The sequence below is a fragment of the Palaemon carinicauda genome, chromosome 11 (genome assembly GCF_036898095.1).
Source record: "Palaemon carinicauda isolate YSFRI2023 chromosome 11, ASM3689809v2, whole genome shotgun sequence".
NCBI lineage: Eukaryota > Metazoa > Arthropoda > Malacostraca > Decapoda > Palaemonidae > Palaemon > Palaemon carinicauda.
In genome coordinates, this window is record NC_090735.1 from 137,455,743 (window position 1) to 137,470,077 (window position 14,335).

At 43.0% G+C, this 14,335-nt stretch overlaps 1 protein-coding gene across 2 annotated transcripts in view; it reads left to right on the forward strand.

Annotated features, from left to right (window-relative positions):
* Usp39 (ubiquitin specific protease 39) overlaps positions 1-14,335 on the forward strand; it is a 108,043-nt gene that overhangs the window by 51,100 nt on the left and 42,608 nt on the right. For both annotated transcript variants that reach the window (XM_068383496.1, XM_068383495.1), the window contains exon 6: positions 1,493-1,663. In XM_068383496.1, coding sequence (XP_068239597.1) covers positions 1,493-1,663 — 171 coding nt within the window. The remainder of the gene's footprint in view (positions 1-1,492; positions 1,664-14,335) is intronic.

Sequence of the window (14,335 nt, forward strand, 5' to 3'; positions counted from 1 at the left end):
ACCTCCCTACAAACTATTATGCCAGGCAACAGACGGTGTTTGTACTCGTCTTAGCTTCGGCCAAACGAGTCAGTGAACTTCATGGTCTCTCATATGACATCATCCATTTAAGGGGATGGGTAGAGGTAAGCTTCAGCTTCATCCCTGTGTTTGTTGCCAAGACTCAGAATCCAGGGGTTTCGGATCCTAGATTAGACTCATTCCGGATAACGAGTCTCCGCTCCGTAACAGACGACCCAGATCATCTGTTACTATGCTCAGTAAGATGTTTGAAGTGCTACCTCAGATGAACAGCAGCAGCCCGACCCCGAGTGCCCTCATTCTTCGTCAGCACGGGCAGAAACAAGAGGAGTATCATGAAAAACACTTACTGCGTGGATTTGTAGGGTCATTGACCATGCTTTGAATCCCAATCCTCCTCCAACACGTCAACCCAGAGCGTATGATGTTAGGTTTGTAGCTACGTCCCTGGCCTTCAAAAGAAACTACTCTGGTGCAGGTTTTACAAGCGAGTGTGTGAAAACGTCAAACTATTTTCACTGCCGACTACCTGCATGATAGGAACCTCGATACGTTCTCTATCTGTCCTGTGGTGGCTGCACAACAGTCGGTTTAGTACCTCAAGCTCCTTATTGGACAAGTAGCAGATGGTTGAGGGCATTGGTTACCTGGTTTTAATCTGAATGAATGAAAAGGAATTTCTGACTCTTTTCCTATCTTCATCCTCCCCCTCTTGGAGAAACCAGCATCCTGGGTCCTCTGCACAAGTTTACCTCAACCACTGCAGGAAACCATTGCTCCCTTGTGTATCCTTTTATTGTTCCAATACTATTGCATCCACATACCCAAGCGAGGTTGTATTGGGAATGTCTTGGTCAACTTGGTTATTTCCTACAGACTCACAGTAACTTATACCTTGATAAGTCACATTGCTAGTAACTCAATACACAGTTTGTGTAGGCCACAGACCATGCTTAGCAAGGTTTAGTGAGGTGTAAGGGTCTCCTTATTTGTGCATTAACATTCACAATATGGAAACCCTGGGTAAGACTAAAAGCCAGATTGGCAGGGACATCCACCCTCCTAATGGGTGAGTCAACCTCTATAAATAGCATTAGTTTGTATTCCAGTTACAGAACAAATGACAAATTTGAAATCAATTTGTATTTTTTCTAATTTTTCTAATGATACCCGTAGCTATTTATACATACTTGCCCGCCAACCCTGTCCCCCGTCAAAGTCCTATCTATGAGCATAGAGAAGCATAGTCACAGGTGTGTGAGTGAGAGGGGTAGCAAGCAACTCCCCCGCTAACTACAGAATGGTTAGTTAACCCTTGCTAAATTGTAATGGCTCGTCCTTACAGCTTCGCCTAAAGTAATACCCCTATAAAAAGCTGCAGGTTTATATTGTTAGATAAAATGCAAATTCCAAATTTGTCATATTACTTTTAAGATCTGTGATTTTTCTGATATTGTCTATCTTTTTACAGGCAGTTGTATCTTGCAGTAGGAAGAAATTTCAGTTTACAGTACAGGGGGATGCCATTCATCTTTTATCATGGATTCTTAACTCCATGCACCTTGGTTTGAAAACACAAAAACGGAAGAGTACAATCATCTACAGATGCTTCAGAGGCACCATGAATATATTTTCCCAGAAGGTAATCTTTTAATGTTTTTTGCTTAGTGAGGAGTAATTGAAGTAATAGGGGTAAAGAATATTTATTTTGTTCCTACGCAAATAAAAGCCCTTGTCATTTATATGAATCACACACTATTGATGTATTTCTTTGACCAAGATAAGGAAATTCTGCGAGACTGGTAACATTGTATGGTTGCCCCATATGCCCACTTCGGTTGGACAGGTTCATAGGATCCAGTGGCCCAATCCTCACTCTACTCTTGGTTATTGTGCTGAACAGATGTCTGCTCAACTACTGTCCTTGCAAGGCTTTTTTCCTTTTCATTTTCAGTTTCTTTATCATGAACGTTTCTCAAATATGTATTAGAACCTGCCCTGGTCTTGAAGGTCGTCCTTGTGGTCAGATGGAGGTAGATCCCCATCCTTTATGTCCTGCATGTTGAGGAAGGAGGTGTTCCATTTCTTACCCTGTGAGATTTGTAGGGAATGGTCATCTTCCTAATAGGAGAAATTCATTAGCCGTCATAAAAAGAAAGCTATGTGATCGTTTCCCCCTCTGCTTCTTCCTCCAAGGAGCGCAAGAAGCAGAAACCTTCTCTGATGAGCCCTGAATTTCCCTCTCTGACTGTTTGTTACCAGAATTTCCAGTGACGCTGATTACAGAGGATGGTGGCCAGTTTGATAGAACTGGAAATGATAGATAAGTTATCTCCTATTGTTCTTAGTGAGATGGAGAACACTCGCAAGAGGGATTATGACCCTTTTATCTCAACCAGAGCAGGATTTATCACAGGAGCCAATGATTTCTCCAGATTTTGTAAAACCCAACAGATTACCATCCCCACCAACAAATGTGCTAGGCTCAGGGGAACAGCTTTTTATCTCAAATGTAGAACAAGATTTCTCATCCATGATGCAGATTTCATGTTAATTTATATCATTACCATCTAATAACATGCCAACACTATCCTTGCACTGTTTGGCGTATGGACAACAGGTATCTTCTCTTTTAATGATTTGAGGAGCTACATTACTTCCCAATGAGAGCCCATAGTGTATTGGGCTTACTAGTAACACCCGAGGACCCAAATGGTAAGTTATCCCCTAGAAAGGAAATTATTGATGTTTTCTCTGGAAAAAAAAAAACATCATTGCTTCCAGACTCTTCATGAGGGGTCAAAGAGCAAAAAGACCAGAACAGTTGGGTGTATAGGCCTAGTGCTAGTGCAAATATTTTTCTGCATCTTCAGATACACAAATGGCCCTTGTGTCCATTTCCCCGAACAGATATGGAAAACCGTGAGCCTATTATGACTCAAAACAAGACTGCTCAAAGAGTTAACGAGGCAGCTGAATGAGCCACTAACAATGTGCAACCACCGTTCTAAGAATACAGTACCAACAACATGCACGATTGTGAATGAGGCAAACTCTCCGACTGCTGTTAATCAGTTCACTTTTTCAGGTATCACAGGAAATAATAGATCCACATTTTTGTCTAATCCTTAAAACAAGAAGGAACTTTCTATTTTTCAAATAAAACCAATGATCCCTCAAGAAAGGGAAATGGTCGCAGAACCGTATTTTCCATTTCCTCTTGTATCTCCCCTCTGCCTATCGGGAAAAGCAACCTTTTGAGAGACAGATCTGATTCCACCACATATTGCTGTACTTGCAGATATAGGGAATCTCGGTGGTATACACGTGAACAATATTCAATGCCTGAGAGGGAGTTAAGCCTTTCCTCCAATCTCCATCTTACTAACATGAGCAATCATCTCATGATAAAAATTACAGCCATTCCTCCCATTTACCTCCTTCACGTGTATCGGGAGTGAGGGGAGAGAGGAAGGACATTCATGGAAGGATTAAAAATTCAAGTCTTTCCCAAACAACAGCCTGGACCATCAGGGCCCAGTCATAGAACCAGATCCCCAATGCTGGAACCAGTTGTTATTGGGGATTCCCCAGAACTAATTACCGAAGTAACAATGGAAGCAACAGGTGTTACTCCCATAGAGGTATCCTTATCGGAACCTGGGGAGACATCTCATTTTCTGAAAATTACAAGCCTTGTATGTCTTGTTAACAGTTTAAGTGAGCCTCCTCATATCCAAGTAGCGGGGAGATGTTGCACGATAGACAGTTTTTTTATGAAACCACAAAATGCTTGCCGTAAGGTTTAAGTCCCTTCACCAAACTAGGTGAAAGACACTTTGGAATTGATTAATAACAGATCTCGGGGTGCAGAAAACTTGCTGTCTAGTCGGTTGACAAAACTTCCTCCTCCAGCTTTATTTAGACAACAAATTTGTGTGCATCCGGGGGCACATCATAGTTGACTTCCAATTGACCCGGACGTTGTGAATATGATACAAGTCATGGCCAGTGGGAACTTGAATCATCTTCCTGCCTCCCTTTCTACCGCAGGGTTGCAGAATGTAGAGGCAGCAGCTGTGTCTGCTTTTCAGTCTTGCTCCTAGCTATACCATCGATCAGGAGCAGTCTCATATTTCAGTTTCAGAAAATCCCTTGTTTTGTGATATGAGAAAGGAGTATGAAGATCTTGCCTGATCAGGGCAAAAGCATTAGAGTTGACCTCCATCAGAGAGCCTTTATTTGGGGTAACTGCATATTTAAAAGGTGAGATGCAGTAAGTGCTAAGTTCCCAAGGCATATGACTCAGAGATTCCCACAACTTAAAGAACTCCAATATTATAGACCATCCAACATGTTTCTTACCAGAAGTATTGGTTGTATTGAAGAATTGTAAGAGGACCTGCCAAACTTCATTCCTGAGAAGAGCTGCAGTATCTTGATTCTCAGCTCCTCAAAAAATGCCTAGGCTTTCCCCAATTCAAACATGCTCCTCCTTGCTTTCTGTTACCAGAACCAGAGAGCAACCAGCAGTATAAAAGGCAGTCAGAGCCCGCAATTTCCTCTTGCCACAATGGGCATCCTTCCAATTGCAGGAGTTTAGGACGTTGAGGTGCCTGTTAAGGAGGGCAGGTCCTCCATGTGAAGGGGGATGCCTGCAATGTCCCTGCACAAGGTGACAGTTCTTTTGAGGGAGAACCCTGGGCTATAGAAGTTCTTTGCTTAGGGTATTGCATCCCATTCATGAGTTGTCGCCCTCCATTAAATCAGACTCTGACAATTCCATCATTGTATTTTAGGGGATCCCAAAAAGATCTGCTCTTGGAGAAAGAAATTTCACTGATGCTGGAGAAGGAAGCAGTAGAGGAAGTCTTCAATAGGTCCCTGGGTTTCTTCAGCAACCTCTTCCTAATGGAGAAATTATCAGGAGGTTGGAGACTTGTCATTGACCTTCCCCACTTGAACCACTCTGTACTTCAAACTATGTTCAAGATTGAAACCCCCAGCACAGTCATACAAGCAATCAGATAGAACGATTTCCTGCTGACTATAAATCTACAGGATGCGTACTTCCAAATTCCAGTCCATCTGAGATCAAAGAAGTACCTGCATTTTAATTTCAGATAGAGAACTTACAAGTTCAAGTTGTTGTTCTTCGGTCTGTCAACAGCCCCACAGATATTCACTTGCCTGTTCACTCTACTTTTCTCATGGGCACATGCCATGGGAATAAGACTTGCAATACCAAGATGACTGGCTTCTACTGACGGAGTCAAGATCTCAGCTTATCTGCCACAAAGAGCTTCTTGAATTTTGCTGTGACCTGAGTGTCTGGCTGAATTACGGAAGTCGAGACTAGATATTGTCCAAGCAAAAGTATTTCCATCTTCAGACAAAGCCCAACATTACAGACAGATTGCAACACCTTTCCTCTAGAAGTTTCTTCCAGCTCACTTCCAGCAGAAGTTCTGGATCACCTTGCCTTCCCAGAGAAACTGGTACACTACGGGAGGATGCTTTCTCACTCAGTCCAATGGGCACTAAAGAGCTAATGGTTGTAGATCTCAGATTCCCCATTGGCTCTTGTGAAAATCTCTCAAAATGTGAGAATAGATAGTTACTGAAGGAAGGGAATCTGTTAGCCTGATTGCCTCTACAGATCTCAACTTTGGATTTTTCAATATTAAACTTACCCGATGATCATATAGCTGTCAGCTCTGCTGCCCGACAGAAAAACCTACGGGCGGAATACGCCAGCGATCGCTATACAGGTGGGGGTGTACATCAACAGCGCCATCTGTCAAGTAGGTACTCAAGTACTCGATGTCAACAAAGAACCAATTTTCTCTCTGTCGTGCCACTGGCAAGACCTACTAAATACGCTGTTACTAACTGGATTTGTTTTCACAACGATTTGGTGAAGTACACTATTCCAGTTTTGAGCTTTCGCTATGCAGGGGTTTTATCTTCATTTCAAAACTTGACCTCGTTTTGGATAGATTTAATTATGGTGACGAAGAGAGTATGGACTCTCTTTCACTTTTAAATGGCCGACCCTTCCCTTAGACGGAAGTGTGTTTAGGTTTTTGGTAATTTTGCTTAACACGTTATAGATCTATATATTTTATATCTCTCCGCCTTTATAGGCCTCTTCGATTAACTTTCCATTTATTATAAACATATAAAAATAAATTTTTATGTTTGTTTATATGCGACCTTTCCTGATAGTAGGCGGTCCTAACTTGGAACCAAAGTTAATTAACCTTAAGCCCGTTATATCGTATTTAACCTTTAAAGAATTTAATACTTTTTGAATTTTAATGTTTTATGAAAGAATTTCTTTGTTAGTCTCGTACTGTTTTCAAAGATGAACTAACGTTTAGTTTTTTAGTCTACGCAGTTGTTGACGTTCAGGACGTTCAACATGCGCTCTATCGTTACGATAGAGAGAGAGTGTATCATGGTTTCACTTTGCAGTAAGAGTAAACCGATTCTGGCGTTTCGTTCATTCTTTCTTAGCTTAAATGGTTTAAATTCTAAATTAAAGGAACTTTTTATTTGGAAAACCTTTCAGTTTTTTCCTTTAGCAAATAACATGTTTTAACGATATATAATTGGGCTCTTCTCTCAGGTGCGAAATCAAGAGAGAAAGAGAGAGAGAGATAGAGACGGAGGGAGAGAGAGGAGAATAAACTTTTCGTTCAAGCGGGTAACGTTGTTCTCGTTTTTTTACTCTCCTCCCTAGTCGCTGTAGGGGAAGAAGGTAAAACGTTTCTAGGGTTTTATTCTTGTTCCCAGGCTATGTGCGGTGAGAGATTGTAAACGTAGTTTATTTGATCTAATGTTTAGTCTCTTTCCCAGCCACTGAATTCTTTATCTTTATATATGTTTTCTGTTGCATTATACGACTGTTTTCGCAATTACTACCTTTTAATGAAGGATAGGATTGCGTGTTTCAGGTAGAAATCAGTAAAAGTTTCGATTTCAGTGAAATAAGTGCAAAACAGAAAATCAAAGTGATAAAGTGATATGCGCAAAGTGTTACAGTGTTGCGTCCGAGGGTTCGTCTGTTCGTGCCAGTCGTTCACCTAGTCCGGGACCTCTTACAAGCTCCCAAGCCCAGGGGAGAAGTAATGTCGAACGACTCATGGGTTCGTCAGGCCTTGGTCAACGAACAGACGTTTTCCCTCCGTGGTTTCGGGCGTATCTACCCAAGATCGCCCCACCCACACAAAGACGAGAGAGCCCATTTATTCCTCATCTGCGGAAGAGGTTTCTCGTAAGAAACCATGGACCACATCTCGCAGCTTTTTAGTGCAAGTCGGTCCCTTCCGCGCAAGTCCAACGGCCCAGGTGTAGCCATTGGGTCAGTTCGGACTCGCTGCAGTCATCCGACGACTGCACACCTCCCAAGAGAGGCAAGGTGGTACCGCAACAGGCAGTAACTCCGTCTGTTGCCGCACCCGCTGTTTTAGACCCTCAGTCACAACGGACAGTAGCTCCGTCTGTTGCCGCTTTTGTAGACCCTAAGTGGTCTTTACTGCAGTCTATGCAGACTCAGTTAGCTGCGGTTATGCAGGAGTTTCGTGCGGAGAAGGTTGACACTGCTCCCGTTAGCCTACAACCTGCCACGGTTGTGCGCCCAGCTCACGCTGAGGCTGCCTGCTCCCACACTCCGGCTGCGGAGAGCTCCACCACCGATGCGCAGTCGACCCTGCCAGACGCATGTTGACGTTAGCCGACGTGCGGCACCCTCCGTTGACATGCGTGAGCTACCGCATCAGCAGTGGGAAGGTGGAGTCAAGCTGCCGTGTTTTGACGCGATGCGTCAGTCTCCGCAACCCACGGCAGTCCCCACCATGCACCACCACTCCGCTTTGGTTGTTGCCAGCTCTCAGACTGTCAAGCAGTTACATGACGTTGCCTTCTGGTCTGCTACTAATGCACCAGTGCTGTATGTCCTCACGCACCTGTTGTGGTTGACAGTTCAGTTTTTTGACAGCTCACAGACTGTCAGGCAGTTACATAACGTTGCCTTCTGGTCTGCTGCTAATGCACCAGTGCTGTATGTCCTCACGCACCTGTTGTGGTTGACAGTTCAGTTTTTGACAGTTCACAGACTGTCAAGCAGTTACATAACGTTGCCTTCTGGTCTGCTGCTTATGCACCAGTGAGACCCTCACTGAGATAACCTAGCTTTTCTCGGACATGGTTCCTGTAGATGAGAAAGTGCTGTTCTCCCTCCTACTGATATTCCTTTGAGGACTCTGTCATTTGGAGAGGAGCCTTAAGCTGCTTAGCCTCCTATGGACTTTAATTAAAGCATAACAAGGTTTCCAGGGATGGTAAATGGTTCCGCTTCAGTCGCTAACCCCGTCTGTTGCCACACCTGCTCCCGTAGACCCTAATGGGCTTTGCTGCAAGACATGCAGTCCAAGCTTGTGTCCTTGATAGAGGACTTTTTACGGAGAAGAACCTTCTGGCCAACAACCTTCCTACCGGTTGGTTGTGCGCCCTGTTGACGCTGAGGTATCCTACTCGCGTCCGCCAGTTGAGGTGGTTCCTCCACCGATGCGACCCAGTGTGGGTTGCCAGTCGCACGTTGACGTTAAGCGACTCTCGGAGGTGGTTGTGGACGTTCAGTGTGTCACTAGGAAGACTTTCAACAACCAGCAGAGGTGACTTGTTGTGACGCAGTGCGGCAACCTCAGCAACCCGGTAGGGGGTTGACTGCACAACCCAGACAGTCTAGACAGTTTCGGGTTGACGCTGTACTTCCTCGCGTCCCCATGGTTGACAGTTCACAGACTGTGCAGCAGTACCATGATATTGTGTCCGGCTCCGTCACGCATCCACCAGTGCGACCGGATTCAGCGAGTCAGACGTTGCCCACTCCGTTGCCGTTTCCTCATCAGTTTCGGATGAGGAACCCTCTGATGAGGACGTTGCTGAACAAGACGATCAACCCCCAGCCTTACTATCCATCCAGAAGATGCTGAAGAAGGAACGCTGCCCTGTCAGGCTGTGGATGAGTCTGGTTAGGACACTGTCATCCGTGGTTCAATTTGTGTCACTTGGAAGACTACACCTCCGTCCTCTTCTGTATCATCTAGCTTTTCACTGGAAAAGGACAAGACGCTAGAGGCGGTCTCGATCCCGGTTTCCGGAAAGATAAAGTCTGGTTTGACATGGTGAAAGGACTTTATCAACCTTTGAAAGGGTCTTCCCCTGACTGTTCAGACTCCCAACCATGTTCTCTTCTCGGACGCATCGGACGTAGGCTGGGGTGCGACATTAGGCGGTAGGGAATGCTCGGGATTATGGAACACGAGTCAAAGGACAATGCATTTCAACTGCAAGAAGCTACTGGCAGTACGTCTGACCTGGAAAAGCTTCAGGTCTCTCCTTCAAGGCAAAGTGGTGGAGGTGAACACGGACAACACCCTGCTTTGACGTACATCTCCAAGCAAGGAGGGACCTACTCTCTGACATGGTACGAGTTCGCAAGGGACCTCCTCACCTGGTCAACAGGTCTAGACTTTTCACTAATAACGAGGTTCATCCAAGGCAACTTGAATGTCATAGCAGATTGTCTCAGTAGGAAGGGACAAATAATTCCAACAGATTGGACCCTCCACAAGGATGTATGCAAGAGACTTTGGGCCACCTGGGGCCAGCCAACCATAGATCTCTTCGCAACCTCGATGACCAAGAGGCTCCCAATAGTTTGCTCACCTATCCCGGACCCAGCAGTAGTTCATATAGATGCCTTTCTACTAGATTGGTCACATCTAGATCTATATGCATTCCCTCCGTTCAAGATTGTCAACAAGGTACTGCAGAAGTTCGCCTATCACGAAGGGACAAAGTTGACGCTAGTTGCTTCCCTCTGGCCCGCGAGAGAATAACTCACCGAGGTACTTCGATGGCTAGTAGACGTTCCCAGAACACTTCCCCTAAGGGTGGACCTGCTACGTCAGCCACGCGTAAAGAAGGTACACCAAGGCCTCCACGCTCTTCGTCTGACTGCCTTCAGACTATCGAAAGACTCTCGAGAGCTAGAGGCTTTTCGAAGGAGGCAACCAGAGCGTTTGCTAGAGCAAGGAGAACATCCACCCTTAGAATCTACCAATCGAAGTGGGAAATCTTCCGAAACTGGTGCAAGTCAGTATCCGTATCCTCGACCAGTACCTCTGTAACTCAATAGCTGACTTTCTCTTATATCTGAGGAAAGAACGATCTCTTTCAGCTCCCACTATCAAGGGTTACAGAAGCATGTTGGCATCAGTCTTCCGTCACAGAGGCTTAGATCTTTCCAACATAAAGATCTACAAGACCTCCTTAAGTCTTTTGAGACCACGAAGGAGCGTCGTTTGGTTACACCTGGTTGGAATTTAGACGTGGTTCTAAGATTCCTTATGTCAGACAGGTTCGAACCGCTTCAATCAGCCTCCCTGAAAGATCTCACCTTTAAGGCTCTTTTCCTGATATGCTTAACCACAGCTAAAAGAGTCAGTGAGATTCATGCCTTCAGCAAGAACATCGGATTCTCATCCGAAACGGCTACATGTTCTACAACTTGGTTTTCTAGCCAAACACGAGCTGCCTTCTCGGCCTTGACCAATATCGTTCGATATTCCAAACTTATCGTATGGTTGGAAATGAACTAGATAGAGTATTATGTCCTGTAAGAGCTCTTAAGTTCTAATTTAAAAACCTTTACGAGGCCCGTCTGAAGCTTTATGGTGTTCAGTTAAGAATCCATCTTTGCCTATGTCAGAGAATTCTTTATCCTATTTTATCAGACTGTTAATACGAGAAGCTCATTCCCATCTAAATGAGGAAGACCAAGCTTAGCTGAAGGTAAGGACACACGAAGTTAGAGCTGTCGCAACTTCCGTGGCCTTTAAACAAAATAGATCTCTGCAAAGTATATTCGACGCAACCTATTGGAAAAGCAAATCAGTGTTCGCGTCTTTTATCTTAAGAATGTCCAGTCTCTTTACGAGAACTGCTACACTCTGGGACCATTCGTAGCAACGAGTGCAGTAGTGGTGAGGGCTCCACCACTACAATTCCCTAATTCCATAACCTTTTTAATCTTTCTCTTGAAATGTTTTATTAATATTTTTGGGTTGTCCGGAAGGCTAAGAAGCCTTTCGCATCCTACTTGATTTGGCGGGTGGTCAAAGTCATTTCTTGAGAAGCGCCTAGATTAGAGGTTTTGATGAGGACCTTTAGTATGGGTTGCAACCCTTCATACTTCAGCTCCTAGGAGTCGCTCAGCATCCTATGAGGATCGCGAGGCTCAGTAAGGAAGACGTACTTAAAAAGGCAGAGTAATTGTTCAAGTCGACTTCCTTACCAGGTACTTATTTATTTTATGTTTGTTATTTTGAATAACTGCTAAAATGAAATACAAAATACTTAGCTCATAATAATGTCAACATGTAATGCTGGTCTCTACCCACCCCCCTGGGTGTAAATCAGCTATATGATCATCGGGTAAGTTTAATATTGAAAAATGTTATTTTCCTTAGTAAAATAAATTTTTGAATATACTTACCCGATGATCATAAATTAAAGGACCCACCCATCCTCCCCAATAGAGACCCAGTGGACAGAGGAGAAAATTGGTTCTTTGTTGACATCGAGTACTTGAGTACCTACTTGACAGATGGCGCTGTTGATGTACACCCCCACCTGTATAGCGATCGCTGGCGTATTCCGCCCGTAGGTTTTTCTGTCGGGCAGCAGAGCTGACAGCTATATGATCATCGGGTAAGTATATTCAAAAATTTATTTTACTAAGGAAAATAACATATTTTATCTTTACAGATGCTTCTTGCCAAGGACAAATCGCAGTACTATGGTCCCAGGAGGACATATCTTTTCACAAACCTTCTGGAACTAAAGGCAGCATATCTAGCATTACCTGTACTCCATTTTACAGATATGATAAAAGGTCTCTAGGTATGATGTGTGACAATATGACCATAGTGACTTAGGTCAAGAAATGGGGGTTTGATATTCCATCTCCTCTATCAGTTGTCAGTATGAATGCAACTCTGGGCACAGGTGAATGTTGTTCATCTTTTAGCTCAGTTCATCATCGGGGAAAAAAACGTGATAGCAGACAATCTGAACCAATTTGGGATGACAGTTGGTTCTTTGGATCCTTATATGGTGAAAAGTCTCATGTCTTAGTGCGGTTCCCTGACAATAGATATGTTCGCCACACATCTGAACAACAAACTCATAGTGTATTGTTCCCCAGTCCTAGACCCAGTAGCAGTAATGGAAGATGCTTTCCAACACTCTTGGGATGGGATGGACATCTATGCATTTCCTCTGTTCTGCCTAATCCGCCAGGTCTTGACCAAGATCAGGCTTTTTCAAAATCTAAGAGTAATGCTCGTTAACAATTTTGAAATAAATATTTCCTATATTAACTTTAAAAACTTTAACAAGACAATAGGAAAAGAAATAAGATTGAATAGCGTGCCCGAGTGTACCCTCACGCAAGAGATCTCTAACCCAAGACAGTGGAAGACCATGGTACAGAGGCTATGGCACTACCCAAGATTCTCCATTGATTACAACTCTCTGCTTTCTGTTTGTTAGCCATTCTTTGCTCCATTCAGCTGGCTCGTCCTTTTGAAAGTTTTATTGAATATACTGTCATTGATTAAAAAATATTGCAAGGCACTGAAATTAGACACAGATCTGTAATTATTACCAGGTTCTTCTTTTGGTCCCTTCGGGTAGATTGAAGGAAAATTGTCAAGTTTGCAGCCTTGTGGTGCCTTTCTTTCGTAGGTTTTCTTTCGGAACATTCTGTAAAATTGTGGGGTTACTTCTTCTTTTAGTTCTATAATCTCTCTTGGATGAATATCATCTGGACCTGGTGCCTTAGAATTACCGAGTCCTTTTATTTTCTTTTTGCCATCATCCTTTGTAAAGGTGCTTCTTTTTAATGGGTTTTACCCTTCATATTTGATAGCTGGTATGGGGAGGGTCGTTGATTCTTCCTTAGTGAATGCAGTTGTGAAATATGCATTCATCAGTTCGGCTTTTTCCAAATAATTTATGAGATTACCCTCCAAGTCTCTTAATGGGTTTATGTTGTTTTTGATTGGTTATCTACTGTTTACATATGCAAAAAATTCTTTTGGGTTTCTTTACTAGCTGAAACCACTCTTCTCTCTTCATTGATCTTTGCCTTTCTAACTAGTTTGACGTTTCGGCTTAATTTCTTGTGCTCGGAAATTTCATGAATTGAAGGCTGTGGACCCATTGATTTATGTTTCCTGTCTCTATTTCTTATTGCATTGGCTATTTCTCTGTTGAACCACTTAGGTTGTGATGTTACTTTTGTTAAAATTTTTCTATGCTGTGTACATTTAGCCCGTTTTTCTTTAATGTATTTCTACATAGGAGTCCCATTGTGTATCATGTTCCCTGTTTGTTGTATTCTAGATTCTTGGTATATTCCTACAGTTTTATACAATTAATCCATCTGTAGTCTAGCTTTTTTATAATATTCCTTTCTCTTAGATGAATATTTACCTGAAACCTAACTATTTTGTGGTAACTTTTGCCAATATTTTTGCCTACTGAAACACTGGATACTAAATTTTCTTCTGTTGTCAGCACAATATCTAGTATGTTGTTTCCCCTAGTTGGTTTATCGACCCACTGATGGAGGAATTCAGTGTTGACCTATTCTAGTAGCCTGTGTCCCTATGGGTTTAATGTAGAATTCATAGTGTCCCAGTTTACTGCTGCATTAAAGTCTCCCATTAGGACAGCTAGCTTATTGTTAACTTCTTGTCCAAGTTGTCTAAACAGCTCTTCGTCCTGTTCTTGTGTTTGATATGGTGGTCTGTATATTGTCCTGTGGTGTTGATATTAGCACCTGTCACTTCACATTTGGTTTCTAATTTAATTTCTGTTGGGTTTACATTTTTTGATAGGCCATCCGTCTGGAAAAGCTTGAAACCTGGGATTTCTTATACTCTGATAAAATCGTATGTTTTTTCTTGAATCCAGGTCTCGGTATTGCATATGACATTTAGTTCCTCACTAGCTATCATTGCCCTGAAATTTCCCATTTTGTTTCTAACTGATTAATGATTGAATTATACCACTCTGAGGAAATTTTCTATCTTTTTTCTCTTCCTCTGTGGCTTTGCTAGTTTCCCTGATTTACTGTTATAGCTTTACTTTTATGCATTATCCAAGTTTTTTGTCAAATTTCCTCCTTGTTTTTGGAGGATTTTCTAAGGGTCTAGTTTGTTCATGGTCTACTGTG